Below are 23,270 nucleotides of genomic sequence, written 5' to 3'. Positions count from 1 at the left end.
CTCCTGCTCTGCTTCCCTTCCGCTACGGCCCCCAGCCACGCTCTAGGTGTCTAACAGCGTTCCAGTGGGGAGGAGCAACTCCGGCCCTGGCAGCCTCTGAGCACCGTACGGGCCACAGAAAATGAGGCCCAGAGGCCTAGACAGATCTTCTAGGCCCCTTTCTGACCTGCACAAGCCCTGGGGATCCCACGAGTCTCTGGCTACGCCCTCCTGCCCCGCACCCTCGGGCAAGGCCTTAGGAGCTGAGCAGGGACAGGCGGGAGCATTTGGGTCCGCAGCTATGACGCAGAGCAGGGCTAGCCTGAGGGTTAGCCTGGTGGTGTGTGGCGCTCCCTCACTTCTTCCGAATTGCCTGGATCTCCCAGTCCAATCTATGGACTGAGCTGGAGTCTTCTCTCCACACCAGGGTGCCTCGAGCGCCGATGGTGTGGACCGGAGAAATCAGGCTTTCCTTGGGAGAGGAAAGGGAGAGGCTGGCTCCGTGCGCTTGGATGTGCGTGGGTCTGTGGGTGTGCTGGGGGGACAGTGTGTACCCCTGTGCGTATAAAACGTGTCTGTTTCCCAAAGCAGAAACTCTCGGGGTTGCTTTCTGGTCCCGGGGAAGTTGGTTTGGGTGGGTGCGAGCGCTCATTTGCGAACAGCTGGTGCGGGCGCTTACGTTTCGGCGAAGGCTGGCTTATCTGCAGAGACTGGTGGGGGGAGGTGTCCGTGAGTGAATGCGACAGGCAGGGCGTGTGGCTGGGGTCCAGGTATGTACGTGCGGGACTTGAGCCCTGCGGGAAGCGTGAGGGCGCGCCCCCGTCCCCGGCCCATCCGTAACTGGGTGTGAAAGGCCAAAGGGCTCCTTTTGGGCTTGTGGCACTCACTCTCCTGGGTGGGTCGGCGCTCCGCCGGCCTGCTTAACCATCGAGCGCTTCAGGAAAAAGGAGTGTGGGGCGAGACAGGTAGAGACCCAGGCACAGGCTGTCCCACCCAGCAGCTCAGCAAAAACGCCCGAGGCCCCGGGCAGCTGTGTAAATCAACACCCACGCTGTAGTGGAGGGTCCGGGATGCTCAACTCCTGTTCCAGGATTAGGCAGCTAGAAAGGGATGCTTACACAGCGCCCGTTTAGCCCCTTCCCCAGTTCTTTCCTGCACTTCTCCCCGTCCCAGAGGAGTGAGGCTAAAGAGGCTTGGCTGCCAGACTGGAAATTCAACTACTTTGCGGGGGTGGCAGGGAGCCAAGGAGAGAGGGGTGGGGTGCCCTAGGCGGGCGGGGGGAGGGAGGGAATGAAACAGAGGGTGTCAGAGGAGCACCCCGGGTGGTCCAAAGACAGCGATCTGTCAAGGCCCTTCTATCTCACCACCCGCCTCCAGCGTGGGCTGTTTCTGCTGAGGTACCTTTAGACCCATGACTACTGTTCAGCCCCCTGCGGGTCCAGCTGGGGGCTGCGCTGCGGTGGTAGGAGTGGAGCACGAGGCCGGGTTCAGGCGCCAAGAAAAGTGAGTGGCTCTGGCTGCTCACTTTTGGGGACTCCAAATTCCCCGATTTGCCCTCACTTTCTGGGCGTCGAAGGCTCCCCACCCTCACCCAGCCCTCAAGCTCTCCAAGCGATGACCTCATTGCAAAAGACAGTCGGAGCGGATGGCTCTCCTCCCTGGTGGACCGGTGCCGGGAGCGGGAGCAGTGACGCAATCGGAGCTGGTCGGTCCTGGCCACTTTGGATTGGCCGCGCGGGCTCGTGGGGACCCCCCTCCCACTATCACTGGAATAAGAGCCAAGAGCTCCGCGGGGAAGACGCCCACAGCAGGCGTTGTGTCCATCCAGGCGGACCGGCCGCTTGCACGCTCCCGCATCTCAAGCCTCCAGGTGAGGAACTTCTTCCCACTCCACTTTAGTGACCTGCCTCTGGATCAGTTCATCTAGTTTGCTCCGCTTGCCTGCCTGCTTGCCTTTCCTTTGTCTCTCACGACCATCTCGGCCCAGCTACTGACAGGTGCTTCTAGCTCTCTGTCCCTCTTGAGAGAAGGCGGGTGGTTGGGGCCATCGGTACATCTTCTAAGTGACATCCGTGGAACCCCAAGCACCCCCAGGGTTTCGCCTGGGGGCTGGAAGCTCCGCGAGTGCAGAGAGGAGAGTGTGCGGCCCTTGCGTTGGTGCCGTCGGTGTGCAGGATCCTTCCGGAGTCTGGCGGGTCGGCAGTGCGCTGTGCGCCCTGTGTCTGCAGGGACCCCATTTGGTTCCTGGGTCTGTGGAGCCCTGAGTCTTCCTCTGAGGCGCCTCCAGCCCGCCAGTGTCCCTGGGGCAGTGGCATGGACCTGAGGCAGTGCAGTTAGCGAACCAGAACAGTGGGCTCAACTCGCGGTGGGGGCGCCTAAGAGCCGCAGCCAAACTGTGCCCCAGTGCAGCCTGGAGTCACTGGTAACGGGCATGTTAAATTTTCCCCAAATTCAACCCCACAGCACTCTTCCAATTCATGCTTCCCGCTTTCCTCTCCCTCGATTTAGCAGGAAGTTCAGCCTAGGGGAAGGTGCTCCTAGATGTCTCCGTCCGGCGAAGACAGGAGATTAAGTGTATAGCAGGGTGGGTCCTGGTTTCTGTGTAGGGCAAAAGGTGTGGGTGTGTGTGCATACGGACGTTTGTGGCTTCTCTCTGGCTTCCCGCAGAAGTCTCCCATTCTCACCCCAGGACACTTGTTTCTGCTGTACCATGACATTTACTAAAATGCCTCTTTGGGGGTTCACAGCAGCCCGTCTGGCAAATGAACAGAACCAAGGCGTGAAGAGGTGAGGTAACCTGCCTGAGGACACAAGGCAGGTGTGGCAGAGGCAGGGCCGGAGCCTAGGTCTGTAGGCTCCAGGCCACCGCTTGCTCTGGGGGCCACGGTGATGTTATTCTCCTTTTACAGAGAGGCATCATGGGCTTCGGGAAGTCCTCCCCCTTCTTGGCTTTCAGCATCTTGGTCCTGTGCCAGGCAGGCGGCCTCCAGGCAGCACCACTCAGGTGAGACAGCCTGAAGCTACCAGCCACTGACCCTGGGACTGGGCAGTTCTGTGCCTCTGAAGTTACAACAGAGGCTCCTAGTGAGTCAACGCCTTCAGCGGGACAGTGGCCCCAAGCCCTGTGGCTGGGAGTGGGGAGAGAAGGGTACATTTTCAGGGCAAGTCACAGCGAGCAAGAGGACTGGCTGCTTATCTTGGGGAGGGGCCAGACTGGGACTTAGAGCTCGTATTGGGATTGCCCCTCCCTAGGTCCGCCTTGGAGAGCCTTCCAGACCTCGATCCCGCTGCACTTAGTGAGAAGGAAGGGCGCCTCCTACTGGCTGCACTCCTGAAGGCCTATGTAGACAGGAAGACCAACGAACTGGAGCAAGAGGAGCAGGAGACAGAGGACTCCAGGTAAGGCTCCCCACCCACCTTGGCATATCCAGGAGGACATACCCTAGGCAGGTAGGGAAAACAACCTCTGGCCAGGAGTCCAGCCACTCTCATGCTCCAGGGGAGACAGAGGTCCAGGGGCAGCTGGGGGGATTTGGGTTAGACATATTTAAAAGACCCATTTGTGAAAGCTGTTAGGAAATGAAATGAGGAGGTGTGGCATCGCTTTCTCTGGGCATTGGTCTTGCCCCACTGAGGAGATGACCCAGCATCAGATGAATTAAGACTGGTAAGTTTGAAGCCAGCAGGCAGACCCAGTATACCTCAGGATGTGTTAGAAATTTAACAGGTGTGTGTTGGTCTCTCGCACCTGCAAGGAGGCTTTGTTGTACACGGCAAGGTGTTGCCAAAGGCCTTGCAGAGGGTGGGGTCAGGTACAGCAGTGTCTGAGGTAGGATCTGTGGAGATGTGCACGCTGTTGCTGGGTTGGGGAGAGCACTCTTCCCCAGCCACACCTGCCTGTGACCCTGAGCTTGGAGCACACACCAGCCCCTGCTCTGGCCCTGGCACTGCCAGGGCAGAGGCACGGTTGCACCTGCATCTGCTCTGAGAACCTCTCTGCAGAGCATGAAGGCATGAGGAAGGCCAGGAAAGGTCACCCCTTCCCCACGCAGCCCTGGCTCAGCAACCATCTGAGTTCTAGTGGAGAATGTATGAGCTGTCCTCCTGCCTGCCCCTTCTGCCTCTGGAAGTGACTCTAAATGACTCCTTCCTAGTCTAACCTGCATGACTGCTCCCAGGGGCCAACCCAGTGCATGGTATTGTTTGGCATGTTTTTCCCCAGCAGCTTGGACAGCTCCAGAGCTAAGTGGTGCAGCAATCTGAGTACCTATGTGCTGGGCACATACTTGAAGTACCCAAACAATTTTCATATGTTCTCTGGCATCAACTTTGGGGTGAAACACCCAGCAAGAAAAGGGATAGAGCCAGCAGCCTGGAGACAAGTAGCCACCCCAACTCTGAGTTGCCACAGGATTTCAAGTGAAATCCTTACACTCCCTCCTGATTTCCTTTCTTGCTCCCATTGAACTTAATGCATGCAGATTTCAATCTGGCTGCTCTTCAAGCTGGTACTGGTAGCTTTGCTTGTGACAGAAAATGTTGGGGACCTCAGGATGGAAGCTAAGAGAGCAGGACCCATAGACCAGGTTAGAGCTAAGAGAGAGCGAGGGAAGATCACAGCAGAGCCCTGCAATTCCTGCTTTATCCCTCATGCTTCATCCTTGATGAATAAAGCTTTGTTCTAAAAGGATTTACAGTTGGTGGTCATTACTCTGGGCCCTCTTCAAGGCTTGAGAGTGCCCAGGGCCTATGATTAAGAGTAACATTAGCCTCAGGGTAGCTGGATACAGGGCCTGGTGAGTGGTCCCTGGGAACCAGCTCCAGCATTAAGAACAGGTGTGCTGTGGAGTAGGTAATCACATCTGGGAAAGGATCCTGCAAGCCCTGTTCTCTGAGCTTCCAGGTAAGACTTCAGGGAATTTTTATGTTCCCGTGGAAAGTGGTTTTGTTGGTGCCCCTGGCTGGGCTACTGCTTCTGTGTGCTTATTTTGTGTCCTGGGGTGGGGCCAGGCCTCTGCTGAGTGCTCCTTCCCTAGCCCAAGAGCATTGGATGTACATGTTGATAAGGGCAAGGTTTTAGCATATGTCCTGTAGTTAGGCACTGTTTTTTTTTCTGTTTCTTTTTCATTTTTATGAAGGGCTGCTAGCAAAGGCTGTCAGGCCATTTCCTCTAACAGCTTTGATAATTGCATTTAGGAGAAATACTTAAGTGGTATGTTGAAGAACTAAAATTCTTTTAGAGGAGGTCCCATGGGGTAGGTTCCTGATTCTAGCCTCTCACTAGCAGGCTTTTTCTCCTTTCTCCATCCTGCAAATCAGTGTCACTGCCCAGAAGAGAGCCTGCAACACTTCCACCTGTGTAACCCATCGGCTGGCAGACTTGCTGAGCAGATCTGGGGGCGTGGTGAAGAGCGACTTCGTGCCCACCAACGTGGGCTCCGATGCCTTTGGTCGTCGCCGTAGAGACCTTCAGGCCTGAGCTGCTAACCGACTCCAGGAAGGTGACTGCCCTTATACCGTTGGATGGGAGGGGAAGGGACTTGGAGGTTAACATCCACACTTTGAAATCCACTGAACCTGGTAGGTCCTTCAGATCCTCCTCTCCAATTGCATTCTTCCTCCTGAGGTAGTGAGTTCCTTCTACAACTCAGCTTGAAGTGAGAGCACAAGGTCAGGCTGCGGAGATGCAATCTCATCTTTCTGAGAAGAGAAGTAAACAAAAAAAATGTTTGCTGAATTCAGAAAAGGAGGACCCTGCAAACCTTAGCCAGGGCTACTCCTCATTAATGAACTCAGGTTCAGAAAGCCCTCAACTCTTGATCCATGTCTACAGTTTCAGTCCAGAGGACTGTAATCATAATGCTACTGCTAATGTTCATGGTGACTATTGGATTGTTTTAATTTTCATTTGTTCTAAAAGCCTGCTTCCAACACTTTACACTCATAATTTGTAAAATGCTGTTCCGTTAAAGAAGTACTTCTGTATGTTCATGTTCTTTTCAGTAATAATTCTGTTTATTCCCTTCTTATTCTCCTAGTTCTCATTCTTCTCTTTCTTCTTCTTCTTTTTTTAAAATTTTTTCTCCGTCTCAGGTTACCATGAAGCTGAACTCACCACTTCTATTAATTTCTGTTGACAACAACTTGGTGAGAAGGCCCCATGGAAGATATACATGTTTGCATCCTAATAGATAACAAAAACCAAACAAACAGAAAAAACCACCTTGTCAGTCAAAAGGAATGAAATCGAATGCAAAACAAGCTATTTCCATATTTGTTGTGCATCCTTTTTATATTTGATTCCATGTGCAGTACACGTGACGGCGTCTCTCATCAGCTCATCCGGCAGCAAACTGGTCCTTGGAGGGAGCGGTCCTGCTGACCACGGCAGCTTTGCCGAACTGCAGGGCGCGTGAAATCTCCGCCTCCTGTGGCCTCTGTGGTGATGCTATGCTCTGTTGTAACAGTGATGCTATGCCTTGTTGTCTGAGAACCTGACTGTACGGTTTGTTTAAGGAAATGTCAATATCGTGCCATTTGTGAACCTCATCAAGATTAAAAACATATTTTGGATACATGTGTTTCAAGATCCTGGTGATTTATTCCAACTTCTTTTCCCATGTAATAATAATAATAGTTCACATTTTTGAGTGCTTACTATATAGACAAGACAATGTTCTAAGATAGCACACTACACCTATAACTTTGTTTAATCTTCATGACAACTTTATAGAGTAGATTCCATGATTATTTCCACTTCACATCTAAGGGAACAGAGGCACAGAAAAGTGAAGTCCAAGGACACACAGACTCAGGTGCTGGTTTCCAGGGCTTCCTGTTGAAATGGCTGCGCCACAGGCCTCAGCGATGGCTCGTGACGTTTTTTTCCAGGGAACTGTGAGCCGTTCTTTGACCTGGCTTCCTCACGTGGTAGACCATCAGATTTTGAAGACAAATGGAAAAATTTACACATATAAACAACCTAATCTTTATCTAATAAAATGGTTCCCTTCTACCCATTACTTTATGCTACGGGGTGAATGTTTGTGTCCCTCCACCCCTCACCAAAATTTAGATGTTGAAACCTAATACCAAAGTGATGGTACGAGGGTGGGGAGGACATGGGGGGGATTTGGGGAGGTTGTGAGGGCAGTCCCCTCGCCAATGGGATTAGTGTCCTTAAAAATGAGGCCAGAGAGAATTTGTTTGCTTCTTCCACTGCTGTGCAAGGCTGTGGGGAGAAGGCTGCTATGAATGAGAAAACGGTTCTGCACCAGACACTGAATCCACTGGTGCCTTGATCTTGGACTTCCCAGCCTCCAGAACTGTGAGAAATAAATATTTGTTGTTTATAGGCTATCCAGCTTGTGGTATTTTGTTATAGCAGCTCAAATGGACTAAGACACTGACTTGGCTTCAGTGATCAGCTTATGGTCAATGATATTACATGTATGCACCATCTATTCCCCTTGACCCCTGTATTATTACATCAATATATCCATACCTATTTCCCCATGTATCCTAAATGGACAATACTCTTTAAACATAACCATAATCTTTCTTGTTAGTGTGGCTCAGTGGATTGAGCTCCGGCCTGTGAACCACAGGCTCCCTGGTTCGATTACCAGTCGGGGCACATGACTGGATTATGGGCCATGACCCCAGTAGGGGGCACATAAGAGTCAACCACACACTGATGTTTCTCTCCCTCTCTTTCTCCTTTCCCCTCTGTCTAAAAATAAAATAAATAAAAATCTTTAAAAAATAAACATAATCCCATGTAACAACTAAAATAAATTAATAGTAATTTCTCAGTTGTTTAATGTCTCACATCTATTTATGTTTCCAATTCCTCAATTATATATGCATGTGTATTATGCATATATCCTATATAAAATATACCTATATATACATATGTGTATAAAATCAGAGGTCAAATTTGGTCTTCACATTGCTGCTGGTTGATACATTTTAAGTCTCCTATAATCTAGAGGCTCTCCCTCCATCTTTTTTGCCCCCTCCTGCAATTTATCTGTTGGAGAAACTAGGGTGTTTGCCCAACAGATTTTCTCACGTTCTGAATTTTGATGGCTACATCCCTGTGGTGAAGAGTATAACGTGTTCCCTTATCTTCTGTTTTTTCTTGTGGGTCAGATCTCTAGTGAGAGAGGGGAAAGTGAAGTGGGGGAGGAGTTCAGACAGGTGGTAATGGAGGACTGAACATGGAGAACTTTGTAGGGTGAAGGGAAGACTGGCTTTCTATCTCACTGATATTCTATACTCAGTGTGACAGCATCCTTGTGCTTTGCTTCTTTAGATATTGTTTGCTTGAGGTATTTGAATATATATAAAATAGCTGATTTAGAATTTTTTTGTCTAATAAGTTCAATGTCTGTGCTTCCTGAAGAACAACTTCTATTAACTGCCTCTCTTGTGTGTATAGACTATTCTTTCTTGTTTCTTTGCTTGTCTCAATTTTTTTAAAAAACTGGACATTTTAAAATATAATATGGAAAATTTGGAAATTGTATTTGCTTCCTACCACCAACTCAAGGATAAATAATTGTTGTTTATTGTTGTAGTTGTTGCTCGTTTGCTTAGTGACTTCTCTGAGCTAAATTTTTAAAGTCTTTGTCGTGTATCCACTGAAGTCTCTGTTTGGTTAACTTAGTGGTCAGTTAATGACTGAACAAATATTTCTTTACTATGTAGAATCAATGAGTCTCTCAGTGTTTTTTTAAATGTATTTTATTGATTATGCTATTACAGTTGTCCAATTTCCCCCTCTTTACTCCCCACCGCCCTGCACACCTTTTCCCACCCACATTCCCCACTTTTAGTTTATGACCATGTGTCATACTTATAAGCTCTTGGCTTCTACATTTCCCATACCATTCTTACTCTCCCCGTGTCTATTTTCTACCTACCATCTATACTACTTATTCTCTCTGCTCCTCCCACTCCCTTGTCGACACCCCTCCATGTGGTCTCCATTTCTGTGGTTCTGTTACTGTTCTAGTTGTTTGCTTAGTTTGTTTTTGTTTTTGTTTTAGGTGTGGTTGTTAATTATTCTGAGTTTGCTGTCATTTTATTGTACGAGTTTTTGTCTTATTTTTCCTAGATAAGTCCCTTTAACATTTCATATAATAAGGGCTGGGTGATCATGAACTCCTTTAATTTGACCTCATCTAGGAAGCGCTTTATCTGTCCTTCCATTCTAAATGAAAGCTTTGCTGGGTAGAGTAATCTTGGATGTAGGTCCTTGCCTTTCATGACTTGGAATACTTCTTTCCAGCCCCTTCTTGCCTGTAAGGTCTCTTTTGAGAAATCAGCTGACAGTCTGATGGGAACTCCTTTGTAGGTCACTGTCTCCTTCTCTCTTGTTGTTTGTAGGATTCTCTCCTTCATTTTAATCTTGGCTAATGTAATTATGATGTGCCTTGGTGTGTTCCTTCTTGGGTCCAACTTCTTTGGGACTCTTTGAGCTCCCTGGATTTCCTGGAAGTCTATTTCCTTAGCCAGAATGGGGAATTTCTTCTTTATTATTTGTTCGAATAACCTTTCCACTTGTTGCTCTTCCTCTTCCCCTTCTGGTACCCCTATAATTCAGATGTTGGAACGTTTAAAGATGTGCTGGAGGTTCCTAAGCCTCTCCTAATTTTTTGAATTCTTGTTTCTTCATTCTTTTCTGATTAGATGTTTCTTTCTTCCTTCTGGTCCACACTGTTGATTTGAGTCCCAGTTTTCATCCCATCACTATTGGTTCCCTGTACATTTTCCTTCATTTCACTTAGTGTAGCCTTCATTCTTTTCATCTAATGCGACCAAATGCAGTCAATTCTGTGAGCATCCTGATCACCAGTGTTTTGAATTGTGCACTCGATAGGTTGTCCATCTCCTCATTGCTTAGTTGTGTTTTTTTCTGGAGCTTTGATATGTTCTTTCATTTGGGCCCTTTATTTATTTATTTATTTTTGTCTCAGTGCGCTTGTTACCTATGAGGGTTGGAGCTTTAGGAGTTCACTTGGGTGGGATAGCCTTGTTGCTGATTGGTGATGCTGTATGTGGGGAGGGGTCCTATGGGAACAATGGCGCTTGCTCTGCTCTCTGCCAGGTTTAAGTCACTTCCCCTGCTTCCTGAAAGCAAATTGGACCTTTCTGGTGCTGATTTCTGTGTGGGAGGTTTGTATACGTTCTAGGACTCTGTGGGTCCTCCATTGAACTCTCCTGTGAGACTGGGAGTTTCTCCTGACGCCTCAACTCCACAGGTGTTTTCAATTGGTGTTTTGAGACTTCATTTCCCTGTGTTGGGGCCCTGGGTTGCGTGGTCTGACTCGCTCCCCAGTTTCGCCTGGTTTATCTGCATGTGAATGTGGGACTGGACATGCGGCATCCCTCTGCAATCTGCTGCCTTGCTGGGTCCACCAGTTGCCACTTTGTGTGCCTGGGATCCGCCAGCCACCCTGCCGTGAGCCGTCTCCATCCTTGCTCCCTGACTCCACCCCTCCAACCAGTCTGGCTGAATGTGTCTGCTTTAACTCTTTGGTTGTCAGACTTCCATACAATTCACTTTTCTGTCAGTACTGGTTGTTTTTTTCTTTTTAAATTGTTGTCCTTATTTTGCTTGTGCGAGGAGGCATGGTGTGTCTACCTACGCCTCCATCTTGGACGGAAGCTTCAAGTCTCTGTCTTTACCAAAGGTATCTGCATGCACATTGGGACGCACTTTTGACACTCAACCAAGTAGTTCATAATTCTGCTATACTTTCAACTTCCTGCTTGCAGACAGCCTCCAGGTCAGATTTTTCCTGAGCATGCATGCAGCTCCATGCATAAACATGCTCTTTTATATTCCCATAAATATGTTAGAGCTTTTCAAACTTCTTATAGACATCACATTCCCCAGATTGTCCTTTAAATATTTTTGGTGAGTCTATTATTTACTGTAAGTATTATTCATTAGTTCAGGCATTTGTGAACTTTTATGTAAGTGCCCATTGCCGTTTTCAACAAATGCTGCCAAACAAAAGGCTTTTTGCACTGGTCAAGCTCCATGTCAGAGCAGAGAAAGACAGCGTGTGAGTGGTGTTTTCCAAAGGAAGGAGGCTTTGAAGGAGGGCCACCCTGATTTGCTAGATCGATGGGTTTTCCCATGAAGCAGGGCTGCCAGTGTTCAGAGCTACCACAGGGTGGGAGAGCAGGGCATGGGACTAGGCATGTGAGAAGACCACACAGCTCTCTGTTATTTCTGCAATTCACCCATCTGTTGATTGATTGTGTCTTTAATTGCTGACAGCCTTTCATTAGCTGCTAGAGTTTTGAAAAAGCAAATTTTGACAAATTTTGTTACTCCTTTCACTGCTTTTATAGAGAAGAAAATTTCTGATGATCCTTACTCCACTATTTTCACTGAAATAACTCCTTTTGCATTCATTCACGAAGGATATTTTCGCTGGATATAAAATTATAGGTTGACAGTTTGTTCTTTTAGCATTTTAAGATGCTGTTTTGTTCTCTTCTGCTCTCTGTGATTTCTTGGTAGAAATCTACATTCATTTGAGACTTTGTTCCTCTATATGTAATGCATTGTTTTTCTCTGGGCATAATTTTCTTGTAATTCTTTTCTTCTGATTTAGAGTCTCTGAAATGGAATCTGTAAATTTATGTTTTCTGTTAACTTTGAGAAGTTTTTAATTTTTGTGTGCCAATATGATACTTTCCTTCTGGGTCTCCAGTGAGAAATGTTAGGCCTTTTAATATTGTCTGATAATTTTATTATGTTCAGTTTTAAAGTTTTGTTTCACTGTTCTTCAGATTATATAATTTTAATTGATTCATCTTTAAGTTCAATGACTCTTTTCTGTCAGTGACATTCTTTTATTGATCCTACTCAGTGAAATTTTTTGTATTGGATATTATATTTTTCAATTTTAAAGTTTCTCTTTTGTTTTTTTTTATAGCTCTTATTTCTCTGTTATCAAATGCTCCCTCTCTAGAGATTAAAAGACTGTTCACCGTTACCTCATAGAATATGCTGTTCATGGGTTTTTAAATTTTTTAAAAAATATATTTATTTATTTATCTTTAGAGGGGAAGGGAAGGAGAGAGGAAGAGAAATATCAATATATGGTTGCTTCTCGTGCATCCCCTGCTGGGAATTGGCCCCTGCCGGGAACTGGCCTACAACCCAGGTATGAGCCCTGACTGGGAATTGAACCGTGAACGTCTGGTTTGCAGGCCCGTGCTCAATCCACTGAGCTACACCAGCCAGGGCTGGGTTTGAGAAATTTAAGTTACCCTTGGATGGAGCATCAAAAGATGAGCGTGAGAAAAGACATTCCTCACACTCTTTGGCACCCAAAGAGCCTCCTTAGACAGTGCCTTTTGTCAGAGAGACAGGTCTTAGTTGCCCACACTGCTGCCATCACTGTGACAGTGCCCCGTGACCCTGGGCAGCAGTGGAACAAAACCAAGACAAAAAGAAGGAAAATAAACAATGGCGATTCTGGCTTCAAGTGCCTCCTCTCTTTGTTCTTCTGGGCAGAGAGAGGGTGATTTTTCAGGGTTTTTGTTATCTGCGGCCACTGCACAGTTCCATGATGGAGAGAGACTACCTTTGGGTTAAATGTAGAAGACAAAAGAAAAAATACCCAGGAAATTTACTGGCATTTTAATTATTTTCCGCCTCCCCTGGTATACTTGCTGCTGCATACTTTTAAGATCCTTTTTGTATTTTGTCTGAAGGTTTTAGGTGAAATCAGTGTGAAGACAAATTGTAGTTAGTGGGCTTTCTTCACCTTGGTCGGCATACTTATTGACCATAATACAATTAAGATAGGAAATAACTATGCTAATTTTTACACTTGAAATTATGTAAGATTTTAAACAAACTTGGATTTAGAGAAAAATCATAATAGAAAATTTAAAATATCTACAATTAAATGATAATAAAAATACCTCATGACAGAATTTGGAGGTATGGTATAAGTGATAATTTTAGGAAATTATATAGCTTTGTATTAACATTATATAGAGAAAATTATATAACCCTATATTACCATTATATATAGAAAAAAGGAAAAATGGCTAAAATTTAAACTAAAAATTAAGGTGTTTAATTTGACAAATTAGAAAAGAAAAATGTGGAAAACTCGCAGAATCTGAAATGAGATAATAAAGATTAAAAACAGAAATGAACTATAAGATGCAGCTATTAGGTTGGCCAAAATGTTGGTATGGGTTTTTTTTTTCATAAAATAAAAGACACATTTTTCATGTTCACCAATAACTTTCTTGATTTAGGTATTTTGAGTATGTTGGCTGTCTCCCACATGGTATAATGTTGATGGTTCCCAATTAGTACCTCGATTTGATCGCTATCCACTTCAGCTGGTCCTACCCAAACCTGTAGCATCAAGCAGTGAGGAATCTCCAGCCCGAAACTTCACAACTTTTGATATGTTTGATCAGTCACAGCACCTTCTCCACACTTTGCACACATTTTTTGTGTGTGTGTTTCGGTTGCATTTTTACCTTTCTTGAAATAATAGAGCATAATGTGCTAAAAACGTTGTGTATTTTCTTCCATCTTCAATATTAAAATGGCTGCACAAAAATCCACCAACTTTGATACATTTTTAAAAAATGCACACCTGACATCTGTCACAATACTACTCAATGCAACCGTTTCGAATGAAGTTAGAGACAACTAAGTGCTATTAGAGCCATCATATGGAAAAAATGAAGTGTGAAATTTTTGATCAACTGACTATATCAAGGAGGATCAACAAAGCCAAAATTTTATTTTTTTGAAAAGACTAATAAAATTGCAACTCTCTAGTGAGGTTTAGCAGAAAAAAAAAGAGCAGATGCAAATAATATAAAGGAAAAAGAGAACATATCTCATATATAAAGCAGAGATGAAATGATAGTAAAGAACATTACAGCTAGTCTTATGCCAATAATTTTTATGATTTAGATAAAATGGAAAACTTCCTAGTGAATATAAGCTCTATTAAAACTCACTTGAGTAGGAAGGGGAATCTTGAATAACTTACATGACATATAACTGTAATATATTGAATCAGTTTTTGTAAAATCTGATCACAGTGACAACACAGACCTGTTGGATTTACAGATGAATTTTCGTTCTTATTTCTTAGCTCCAAGAACGATAGTCTAAGGACCTAAAAGCTTTTCAAAGGCCCATGAAAATATTTGAGTTCCTGAAGTATGTTACTGACTTCAAAATACGAAAATGGTAAAACAGATTAAAAAATGTTTATTTAAATATCTACATGTAGATATTTAAATATACAACTACCTTATGTAGTTGTATATAAATTATATCTAATGTGGAACACGGGTACTTTTTACTATGATGTGGGGTAAGGATGTGAAAAATAAAGGTAGGGGCCCAGCGGCATTTTAAAATACCCCCTCCAGTCCCTCCCGTTTGGTGCAAAGTAGCTTCTTGTCCACCAGAGGGCGCACCAAGCAGGCTCTTAAACTTGCTTTGCCTGAATTCTCTCCTCCCAGTTGGTCCCAGCCCAGGATTCACCTCTGTTCCCGGTCCCTGAGCTTTGGTTTGCTGGCTTGTAAATTTGGGGTAGTGACTCCTCCTTTACAGACATAAACCAATGTCCCACCAAAGGCACTTCGGATTCTGGGGGCAGATGGTCGCCCTTAGGCGAAAGGGAGGCTGGAAACTTCTTGCCTGAGGGGCCTTAACTGAGACAGCTCCAGACTTAGAAAAGTGCAACCCCAGTGAGACTCACTCCGTCTCCCTGATTTCTTCCTTCAAAGGACAAAGGGTGGGACAGAGATGGAGGGATGGTGGGAGTGGGAAGGCACTAAAGGCACGAGCCGGGAGCTCACATTTTGACACTGAATCTGTTTTTCCTCACTAAGATTTACTATTTCAAAACTGCTGTCTGAGTTCAGAGGAGGCTTAGAGATCTCTCTGTTGGAATTGGGGGGTAGGTGAAAGAGACAAAATTGGGAAGTTTTATGGAGGAATTAGCCTTCAATGAAGTGTCAAATGGCTGGTAGGTTTTTTTTAATTAAAAAAGTTAAATAACTTCTTTTTCTAATTATAAAATAAAACACTAAAGAAAATACAGGAAAGGACCATCACCCACCTCCACCCCCCACAAGGCGGAAGTGTGTTTCTTAGTTGTTTCACCATCCAGAGAAATCTACCAGTAATATTTTGGTGCATGATCTTTCTTTTATATCTTATAAACATATTTATAAAAATATAAAACTACTTTGAAACTGCCTTTTTTTCAGTGTACATTTTCTATGTCATCATGTTCTTCCATTGCATAATTTATGTCCATTTCACATCCTCTTGAATAAGTGTGTCAGTTTATTTAATCAATCCCTTCTATATATGTAAATTGTTTCCAGATTTTTATTGTTATAAAAATGCTGTAATAATCATCTTTGTGGCTAAATTTTGCAAAAGATTTATATTTGTTTCCTTGTGCATGGATACAATCCAGGACCACCTTAATTTAATTTTAGTCTAATGTGATACCATTTTTCTTCTTTCTAAGAGTGGGACTGTAAGAGTCAAAGAGTAAATGCATGTATAATTTTGCTAGATAGAGGCACTACAGCATTTTCCATTCTCATAAACCACGTGTAGGAGTTCTTGTTACTGTCAGCTTCGCCTACTGAATATACTGTCCAGTTTCTGGCTGACCAGACATGGGGAGAGAAAAATCAACATGAGCAACATGACAGCCCAGAGGTTCCAATATGGGGCAATGAATAGGAAGAGAAGTTCCAGCTCAATGTGAGGGGACACTTTCTGACAGCCAGAGCTGTCTGACGATAGCCTGGGCTTCGGAGAACGTGCGGGGCTTCCCGTCACTGGGGTTGCTCAAGGACTGGCCAGACACCCCTTCAACAGAGTGCAGTACAGACAGTGTTAGCAACTTTGCATCTGGACCAGGGACTGTTGAGGCCTGCAGAACAACGCACAACCATACTGATTGATTGCCTCATTTGAAATTTATGAATTAAGACCATGAACCTTAATTAGGCCTTTCTGGCTGCCAGGATATCATATGTCCTTAGTCCATCCACTCTCTCATTTACTTGTAGATCATTATTCACACCTTCTCCTTAAAACCCCCACACTCCTCCACCCTCCTTATTCTCAGTTCCAGACCTTGCTTCCTACTTTGCTGATAAAATGACATCAAACTGAAGAAAGTCTCCACCCAAAACCCTCTGCCCCAGCTGGTATTTGCTCCCAGGTAGCCTCTCCCCCTAGTAGCCATAGATGGACCTTCCATGCCTTGGTGAAAGCCATTTCTTTCATTTGTGCACAGGATCCCATCCCCGTTCCAGCACTCACGGGCATTGCTCCAGCTATTGTCTATCTGGGTCTGGCCTCATTCCCTCCACCACCTCCCTAGTCTCATTGCTCCTGCCTTGGAGCCTTTGTTTTCTTTTCTTGGAAAGCTCTTCTCACAGATAACCATTTGCACGGCACACAGCTCCCGGACCTCCATTTTACAGGGACTGGATTCAGAAACAAACACACACACTATAGGCTTTTAACAGGAGGCATCTAAAACATAAGAATGCACAAAAGGAAAAAGTAAAAGAACAAACAATTTACTATGCAAGCAGTAACCAAAATGATGAGAGTGCTATGTTAACTTTGAATAAAAATGACTTTAAGACAAAATGGATCAGAGAGATATTAATGGCCATCTTATAATAAAAAATTAAAATTTGCTGACAAGATATAAGAATTCTAAATATATATGCACCTGATAATACACCCTCAAAACCCATAAAGAATAAATACATGATTATAATGAGACATTTCGACAGACCTCTCTAATTTCCTGGAATGGAAATGGTCTACTTACATCTCTCTCCACTACGAGACTATGAGTATCCCAGGGTCAAAGGCTCCCTTGATCATGGCTGTGTCCCAAGCGATGGGCACAGTGCCAGGCTTGGGCTGGCCTTCAATCATTGTTTTCTGGACTAAACTTCCTCCAGCAATAGAGAGGTCACTGTCTTCTGAAGCAGCACGTTCTTTATTTGGGAATGCTTTTACTGTTAGAAAGTCTTACTTTTCTGGATGAAAATTTATCCCACTCCAGCTTTTTATTTTGTAAAGATTTTATTTATTTATTTTTAGAGAGTGGGGAGGGAGGGAGAAAGAGAGGGAGAGAAACATTGATGTGTGGGAGAAACACTGACTGGTTACCTCTTCCATGGTCCCCACTGGGGACCTGGCCCCGTGACACAGGCATGTGTCCTGACCAGGACTGAACCAGCAACATTTTGGTTCGTAGGCTGATGCTCAATCCACTGAGCCATACCAGCCAGGACCACGCCACGACCCCCCCTCCCCCTGCCGCCACCAGCTTTCTTAATGCGGCATGGGCATGGATGGGTTCTGGAGAAGTTCCATCTGTGGAGAAGGGGTGTGTGGGGAGGCCAGAACTTTTAAACTGTCGGTGGGTGTTTATGGCAGAGAATTTAAAGTAGATCAATTTTTTTCTTTCCCACAAAGTCTAGGGCTGTGAATAGTTTCTATTGGAAGGCTCCTTTCTGGCTAATTATCTATCCATCCTCAACAATGTATCTGGGCATTGGCATTAAGGCTTTCAGTTATTCAAATTGTCAGAGCTTTCAACTCCTGGTAAAACTTTTCTGGAAGCTCCTATGGCAGCTCTTGTGTGTGCTTGATAGCATAGCTAAAGCTCCTGCCTTTGTCTTTGACAAGCCCTTAGCCAGAGGTGGTAAATCCGGGAACCAATATGGCAACTCAGCCGCTTTCTGGAGAGTCCAGCGCGTCTGTAGAGAGATTCAAATAAGTGGGAGGCTGTGGAGAGTTTGTAGGTCTTGGCTCTTTTCTGGGTTCTGGTTATTTCCCATTTATACTGGCCACCCTCACCCATAGCTTTTCCACCCCTCTTTGCTTCTACTCTGTGTCCTGAGTAGAAGGAGCCGGGCTTCAGATCGCATCACCTGGGCTCTCGGGTCGGGTTCTGCCAATGCAGGCATGGGCGGGAGATCGGAGGGAGAAGTGGAGAACTTCCCTGCTTCGGTGGCATGGCTTTGAGATGACCTCTTCCACGCTTCTACCAGGACACTGGCGAGCCATTTCCCCCCTTTTCCCTCTAGACTTAGAGGTGGTCACAGCTTCCCAGTTTTCTATTCCTGGGGACCTGAAACCAGTTGTTACTCTCTTAATATTGACCACAAGTCCCCCTTCATCAAATTGGCTTCCACACCCCCTCGGAGTGGACTTCTTTTCCTGCTGGGACCTGCCTGGGATATGAAATGGTGCAGAATATGCATTGTGCCTGAAGATGACTCTTCTCTTTATGGGCTCAGAGGCTTTGTCAGATACACCTGAGAGGACTCTTGGACTAGCTTTCAGGGGCTATAGATTCTGCAACTCAGAGAAGGAGAGACAGGGTCAGGTAAGAGATAAGCCTCAGATTCTTATCCTCTGTGCTGTGCTCTTCCAGTCAACTGCTGGGCCTTCTCTTGCCACTGTCTGTACAGAGGAGATACGAGGAGGGCGTACTTTCCATGGTTTACCTTGTGTATGTCTCACCACAATCTAATGATGCAATTATTACTACCCCTGCTTTAGAGGGAAGAAAAGGGGGGCTGGGAGGTTTAAGTGGCTCTCCCAAGATCACACAGCCAGTGAGTGGAAGGTCAGAGAGTCAAACCCAAGTCTGACTCTAGCTGCATGAGTTTCACAGGTGTGCACGAATACCGATGCAGATGTTCACCTGGGTAAGGAGGACATGCACCTGCTGCTGAGAGGCCGGGTACTGGCTTAGATGGGATGGGGGAGGAGAGATAGAGGGGTCCTGTGCTAAAGCTGGAGGCCATGTGACTTGTGGGGGAGACGGGGCCTTGAGGAGCCAAGGAAGGGAACAGAAAGTGCATAGTACAACAGGACAAATGTACACAGTACAAAAGGTACTAACATGCCTGTTAGTGTAGCAATGGTCACTTTTATTATTATTTTGTGCCTCTCCCCCAAACCTCACCTTTTCCATTACCCTCAAACTTCATCTTCCTCCCTGAACCTGGGAGCATGAGAAGCAGAGAAAACAACAGATTCACGTTGAACAGGTCACATGGCTTCTAGAGCCAGGCCCTCATCAGGCTTTCTTCCAGAAGGGCACCTGAGGCCATCTCTAGGCCAGCCAGAGAAAGGCCCCGAGGATCCAAATGGCTGGGGAATGTCCACCGAGTCGCCCCCTCAATTAAGCACCAAGACAGTCACAGAAGTGGCATTTCCCTGGCAGGTCTCTGCTGTGGTCGTCCTGCTGTTTTTGGAAAGGTGTTGCCCCTCAGATTTTGGAAAGGGGGCCTCTGTCTTAGCTCAGGGGGCATGGCCACTGCTCAGATGCCCCAGATTCTGCAGGACTGCGGGCTAAGGAGACTGGCCAGGAAGGAGTGTGATGGGCCGCACAGCTGGTGCTGGCCTGGTACGCCAGATGGCCCTTCCTCCTGAGTCAATGGTCTTGGATTCAACCGTGAGGGAGGCAGAAGTGGTAGCTCCTCCTACCAGAGCAGCGGCCTGCAAGGTTCGCAGGCGTCAGAATCACCTGGAAAGGCTTGTTAAACCACAGCTTGCTGGACCCTCGCCCGAGAGTTTTGGTTCAGCAGTTCTGGGGGGAGGCCTGAGAAGGCGTGTTTCCTATACGATCCCAGGGCTTGCTGCTAGTCTAGGATCACTCTAGAAACCCTCTACCCTGGGAAACTGGATGTTTGCACACTCACTGTTTTTCTTCCTGTCTGAGGGCTGGAGGTAGGGGCAAGACCGAAGGGCAGGACTCTGAGTCCTTATTTCTATGAACTTGCTCCGTGGCTGCATTTCTAAACGTGGTTTTGGTTGTAATGGAAAATAGCTTGTTACTTTAAGTAAGCCGGGGAATTTGGTGGGGTTTGGGAATCTCTCTGAATTCAGTGGAGAGTCAGACATTTGGGGCTTGGGGAGGGCAGGGCACCCTGGACCCCTCAGCACCTGAAACTCACACGTCTGCTATCCAGGGCACTCTCCAGTCAGGTAATCTGGCCACCACTTGCCTCTAGTCCACCCTATTCAAATTTAAATGCTGATGAGAGGTAATCTGATTGGCCCACAAGGGGCTCTTACTTAGCCAGTAAGTCCCATCAAGTGGGCGGTGGAGTGGATGCAGCAGAGCAGCCAGAATACAGGCAGGGCCACCCCAGCCCTTCTCACCTTGGAGTGAGCAGCTATGATCCCACAGAAAGCCTATAAATGCGACCACGACTACGATTCTTCCCCTCCCTGGGCCTCGGTGTCTCTGTGGGATGAGGGTTTGGGGTCAGAACCTCATGACTGGATCAGTGTCTCTTTCTCAGAATGGGCCAGCATCAGAGCCGCTGGGGTGCTTGAAAAAAGAGGCCCATGTGCTCCACGGTGTGCTGCTGAGTGGCCTGCAGCAGGTGTCCCGAAACAAGGCCAAGTAAAACAAAACGAAGTGCCCTGATTTGTGGTGTTTGCCCAGTTTCCGGGCTGTAAATAAATACCCTACTCTGGCCGATTTCAAGCTAGTAAAGTGAAGTTAGTGTGTAAGGAGCTGGGAAGAGAGGTGCTCTGGGCTCCAGACCACCACCAGGCTGCCGGTTCAGAACCTCTGAGGCCTGGGAACCTGCATTTACCTCTCACAGGTGATTCTGGTGGATGATAAAATTTTTGGATCCCCATCCCTAGAGCTCTCTGAGGGCCTGGCCAGTCTAAATATATTGTTAGTTCTCACAGTGGCCCTGGGAGTCAGGGAAAATTTTCTCATATGAGAATAATGTACAGGGAGGCCTGTAGAGATTGATGGGCCCAGCTGAGTCCACACTGCATCCACACCAGCCTGTGTGGCACCCCGGGGCCAGGGGCACCTCTGCCTGTCCCCTGCGAGTGCCCCGTCCCGCCATTGCTCCTGGAGGCAGGGCAGCAGCATCTCAGTGTGCACGTCTCAGGGATGCAGTGGGGGGGGGGGGGACTGAAGGACATGAGGTCATGGCTGTGGACACTGGGATCCTGGCCCATCTCTTATCTCTCTGGGTGGGCTGACCTTTCAGCTGCTATCAACACGAACTTCTGATCTGATACCTCCATCTCCAGAACAGAGAGCCTACCCAGTGTTCAGCTATTTTTGTGCAGGGTCTCACCTTGATAACCTTCTCTGAGCAGGTGGAGGACAGAGTGGAGGACACCATCCCTTACTGGAGATGTGCTGAGGCAGAGAGAACCACCTCAGAGCCCAGGGGAGGCCCCCCAACAGACAGCAGGGCTGGAGCAGAAGCTGGGAAGGTGGTGGCTGGGGAGGGAAAAGTCAAACTACTGATGGAAAGGTAAGTTCCATTTTAGAGACTTTTCAGAAGAAACCATCTGCACTGTGAAGTTAGGGTGCAGGTTTAGTTTTGAGCTGGAGTGATCTCTGACTCCCTCTTCTTCTCTAAAGTGGTGGTTCTCAACGTGTACCCTCCCCACCCGCCCCCCCTCCCCCACCAGTAGCTTCTGCATCACCTGAGACCTTTACAGAAATGCAAATTCTCAGACTCAGAAAGCTCCCCCCTCTTGGAGCCATTGCCTGACAACAGGATGCCAGGTTCATTTGAGGGGGTTAAGCAGTCCTCTCTCAAGGAACCCCTTTTCGGTTCAAATACCCACAGGGCTGCCAGGCTGAGCTGTCCTTCGACCACAGAGTAGATGGGCTGTGACAGCAGAAATGACCGGGGATTCTGGGATGGGGAGCGGGTGGGAAACCACAAGAGACGAAAGACAGTGCTCTGGGTAGGACAGGCCTTTCTGGGTGCTCTCTAGTGGGGCGGCCTGTTGGAGATGTCCGGCTTAGTGTGGACACTTCAGGCAGTAGAGAAGTTCGTGGCCTGGGAAACTCTTCTCCTCTCGTCTTCTGCAGTTCTCTTAACTTTCCTGGCTCTGGATTCTGCTACCTGCCCCCCATCATGGCCCTGTCCTATGTTCTCCTCCACTCTGCCTCCCATCAGAGTCTTGCCTTCTCTGAAGTATGGTTCCAGCCCATGCTCTACACTGCCCGAGGCTTCAGCTTTCATGCCCTGCCTTGTTCTGTGGGCTCTGTCCAGCCTCATCTGATCTTGGAGGCCAGAACCCTCCTTGGCTACCCCCTGGACGGTGCCCGGAGTCTCCGAGGAGCCCCCTACACGATCCCTTCTGAAGAGTATATGTGCTCCTTCTCCTATAGACCATGTAGGGTCCGCTGGGCCAACTGGCTTTGGAGCTGAGGCCAGGGGTTGACTATTGACCTAGCTGGCTGAACTGTAAACCTGAAATCTTCCCTTCCTTTACCTCTGAACTTGTCCTTCCTGAAGTGACTTGGGAAGCTGGTGGAGCTGGGGTCAGCTGTTGGGAGGGCAGAAGAACGTGGAGTCGGGCTGCATGGTTTCCTGGTGTAGCTCTGCACGGTTCCCGAGCTGTCTCCGTGGGTAGAAGCCGCTGTCTGTGGTTGTGCCTCTGAGGGTGTGTGTGCCTGTGTCTCTGCTTGTGCACCTCCCTGTTTGTTCATGAGGGTTCCCACGCAAATACGCGTGCAGTCTCCCTTCCTCTCACGAGCTGTGACTCCACAGGCAGGCAATTGAAACCATTCAACCTCCCTTTTCCTTGTCTGTACAATGGGAATAACTTCTACACACAGCGACTGCGGTGGTGAAATGGAACAATGCACGTAGGCCCCTCAGCACGGCTCCCAGCGCTCCTGTGGAGGCTGTTATTACTAGACCCCTTATGCCAGTTAACTTCGCCTCCTTGTACATCGGTTTCCTCATGTGTAAGTTGAGGATAATATCAGAACCCAGTGCCGTGAGGGTTAGGGGAGTTGATATTTGTACTTAGTACTGTGCAATAAATATTAGTAATTATAATGCTTATTATCTTTCTGTGTCTGTATGTGTCTGGGTGAGAATCTCTGTGCTGTGAATGCCTCTGCTCATCTGTGTATGTGCGCATGTGTATATGTGTGTATCTGTGTTTATATGACCAGGCAGCCTCCTGTCTCTGGGTGGAGTTTGCTGTTGGCCCAAGCCTGGACTCTGTGAAGCCGCCAGGGCTGGCGCCGGGGATGGAATTTCCATTAAGAATTAAGCAGGACAGCACTGGGAAGCCAGGCAGGCCAAGGGGAGGGGGGGGGGGGTCGAGGAGGACGATGCTCCAACTGTGATCTCCCTCGAGTGGCCTCAGTTCTGGACTGAGAACGTTCAGAACGCCTCTGCCATCTTTGCCTTGA

General features: G+C 47.1%; 1 protein-coding gene across 1 annotated transcript; it reads left to right on the top strand.

Annotated features, from left to right (window-relative positions):
- The first annotated feature begins 1,779 nt into the window (after positions 1-1,779).
- CALCB (calcitonin related polypeptide beta) lies at positions 1,780-6,514 on the top strand. Its single transcript, XM_037050169.1, has 5 exons — positions 1,780-1,849; positions 2,889-2,983; positions 3,232-3,378; positions 5,299-5,480; positions 6,073-6,514. The coding sequence occupies exons 2-4, from the start codon at positions 2,898-2,900 to the stop codon at positions 5,456-5,458; spliced, it is 393 nt and encodes a 130-aa protein (XP_036906064.1). The 5' UTR covers positions 1,780-1,849; positions 2,889-2,897; the 3' UTR covers positions 5,459-5,480; positions 6,073-6,514.
- Positions 6,515-23,270: the final 16,756 nt, after the last annotated feature.

The sequence above is a fragment of the Sturnira hondurensis genome, unplaced genomic scaffold (genome assembly GCF_014824575.4).
Source record: "Sturnira hondurensis isolate 20B ecotype Veracruz unplaced genomic scaffold, ASM1482457v3 Scaffold0006505, whole genome shotgun sequence".
Lineage (NCBI taxonomy): Eukaryota > Metazoa > Chordata > Mammalia > Chiroptera > Phyllostomidae > Sturnira > Sturnira hondurensis.
The sequence above is the reverse complement of the archived record's forward strand: the minus strand, read 5'-3'. Positions and strand labels throughout refer to the sequence as shown.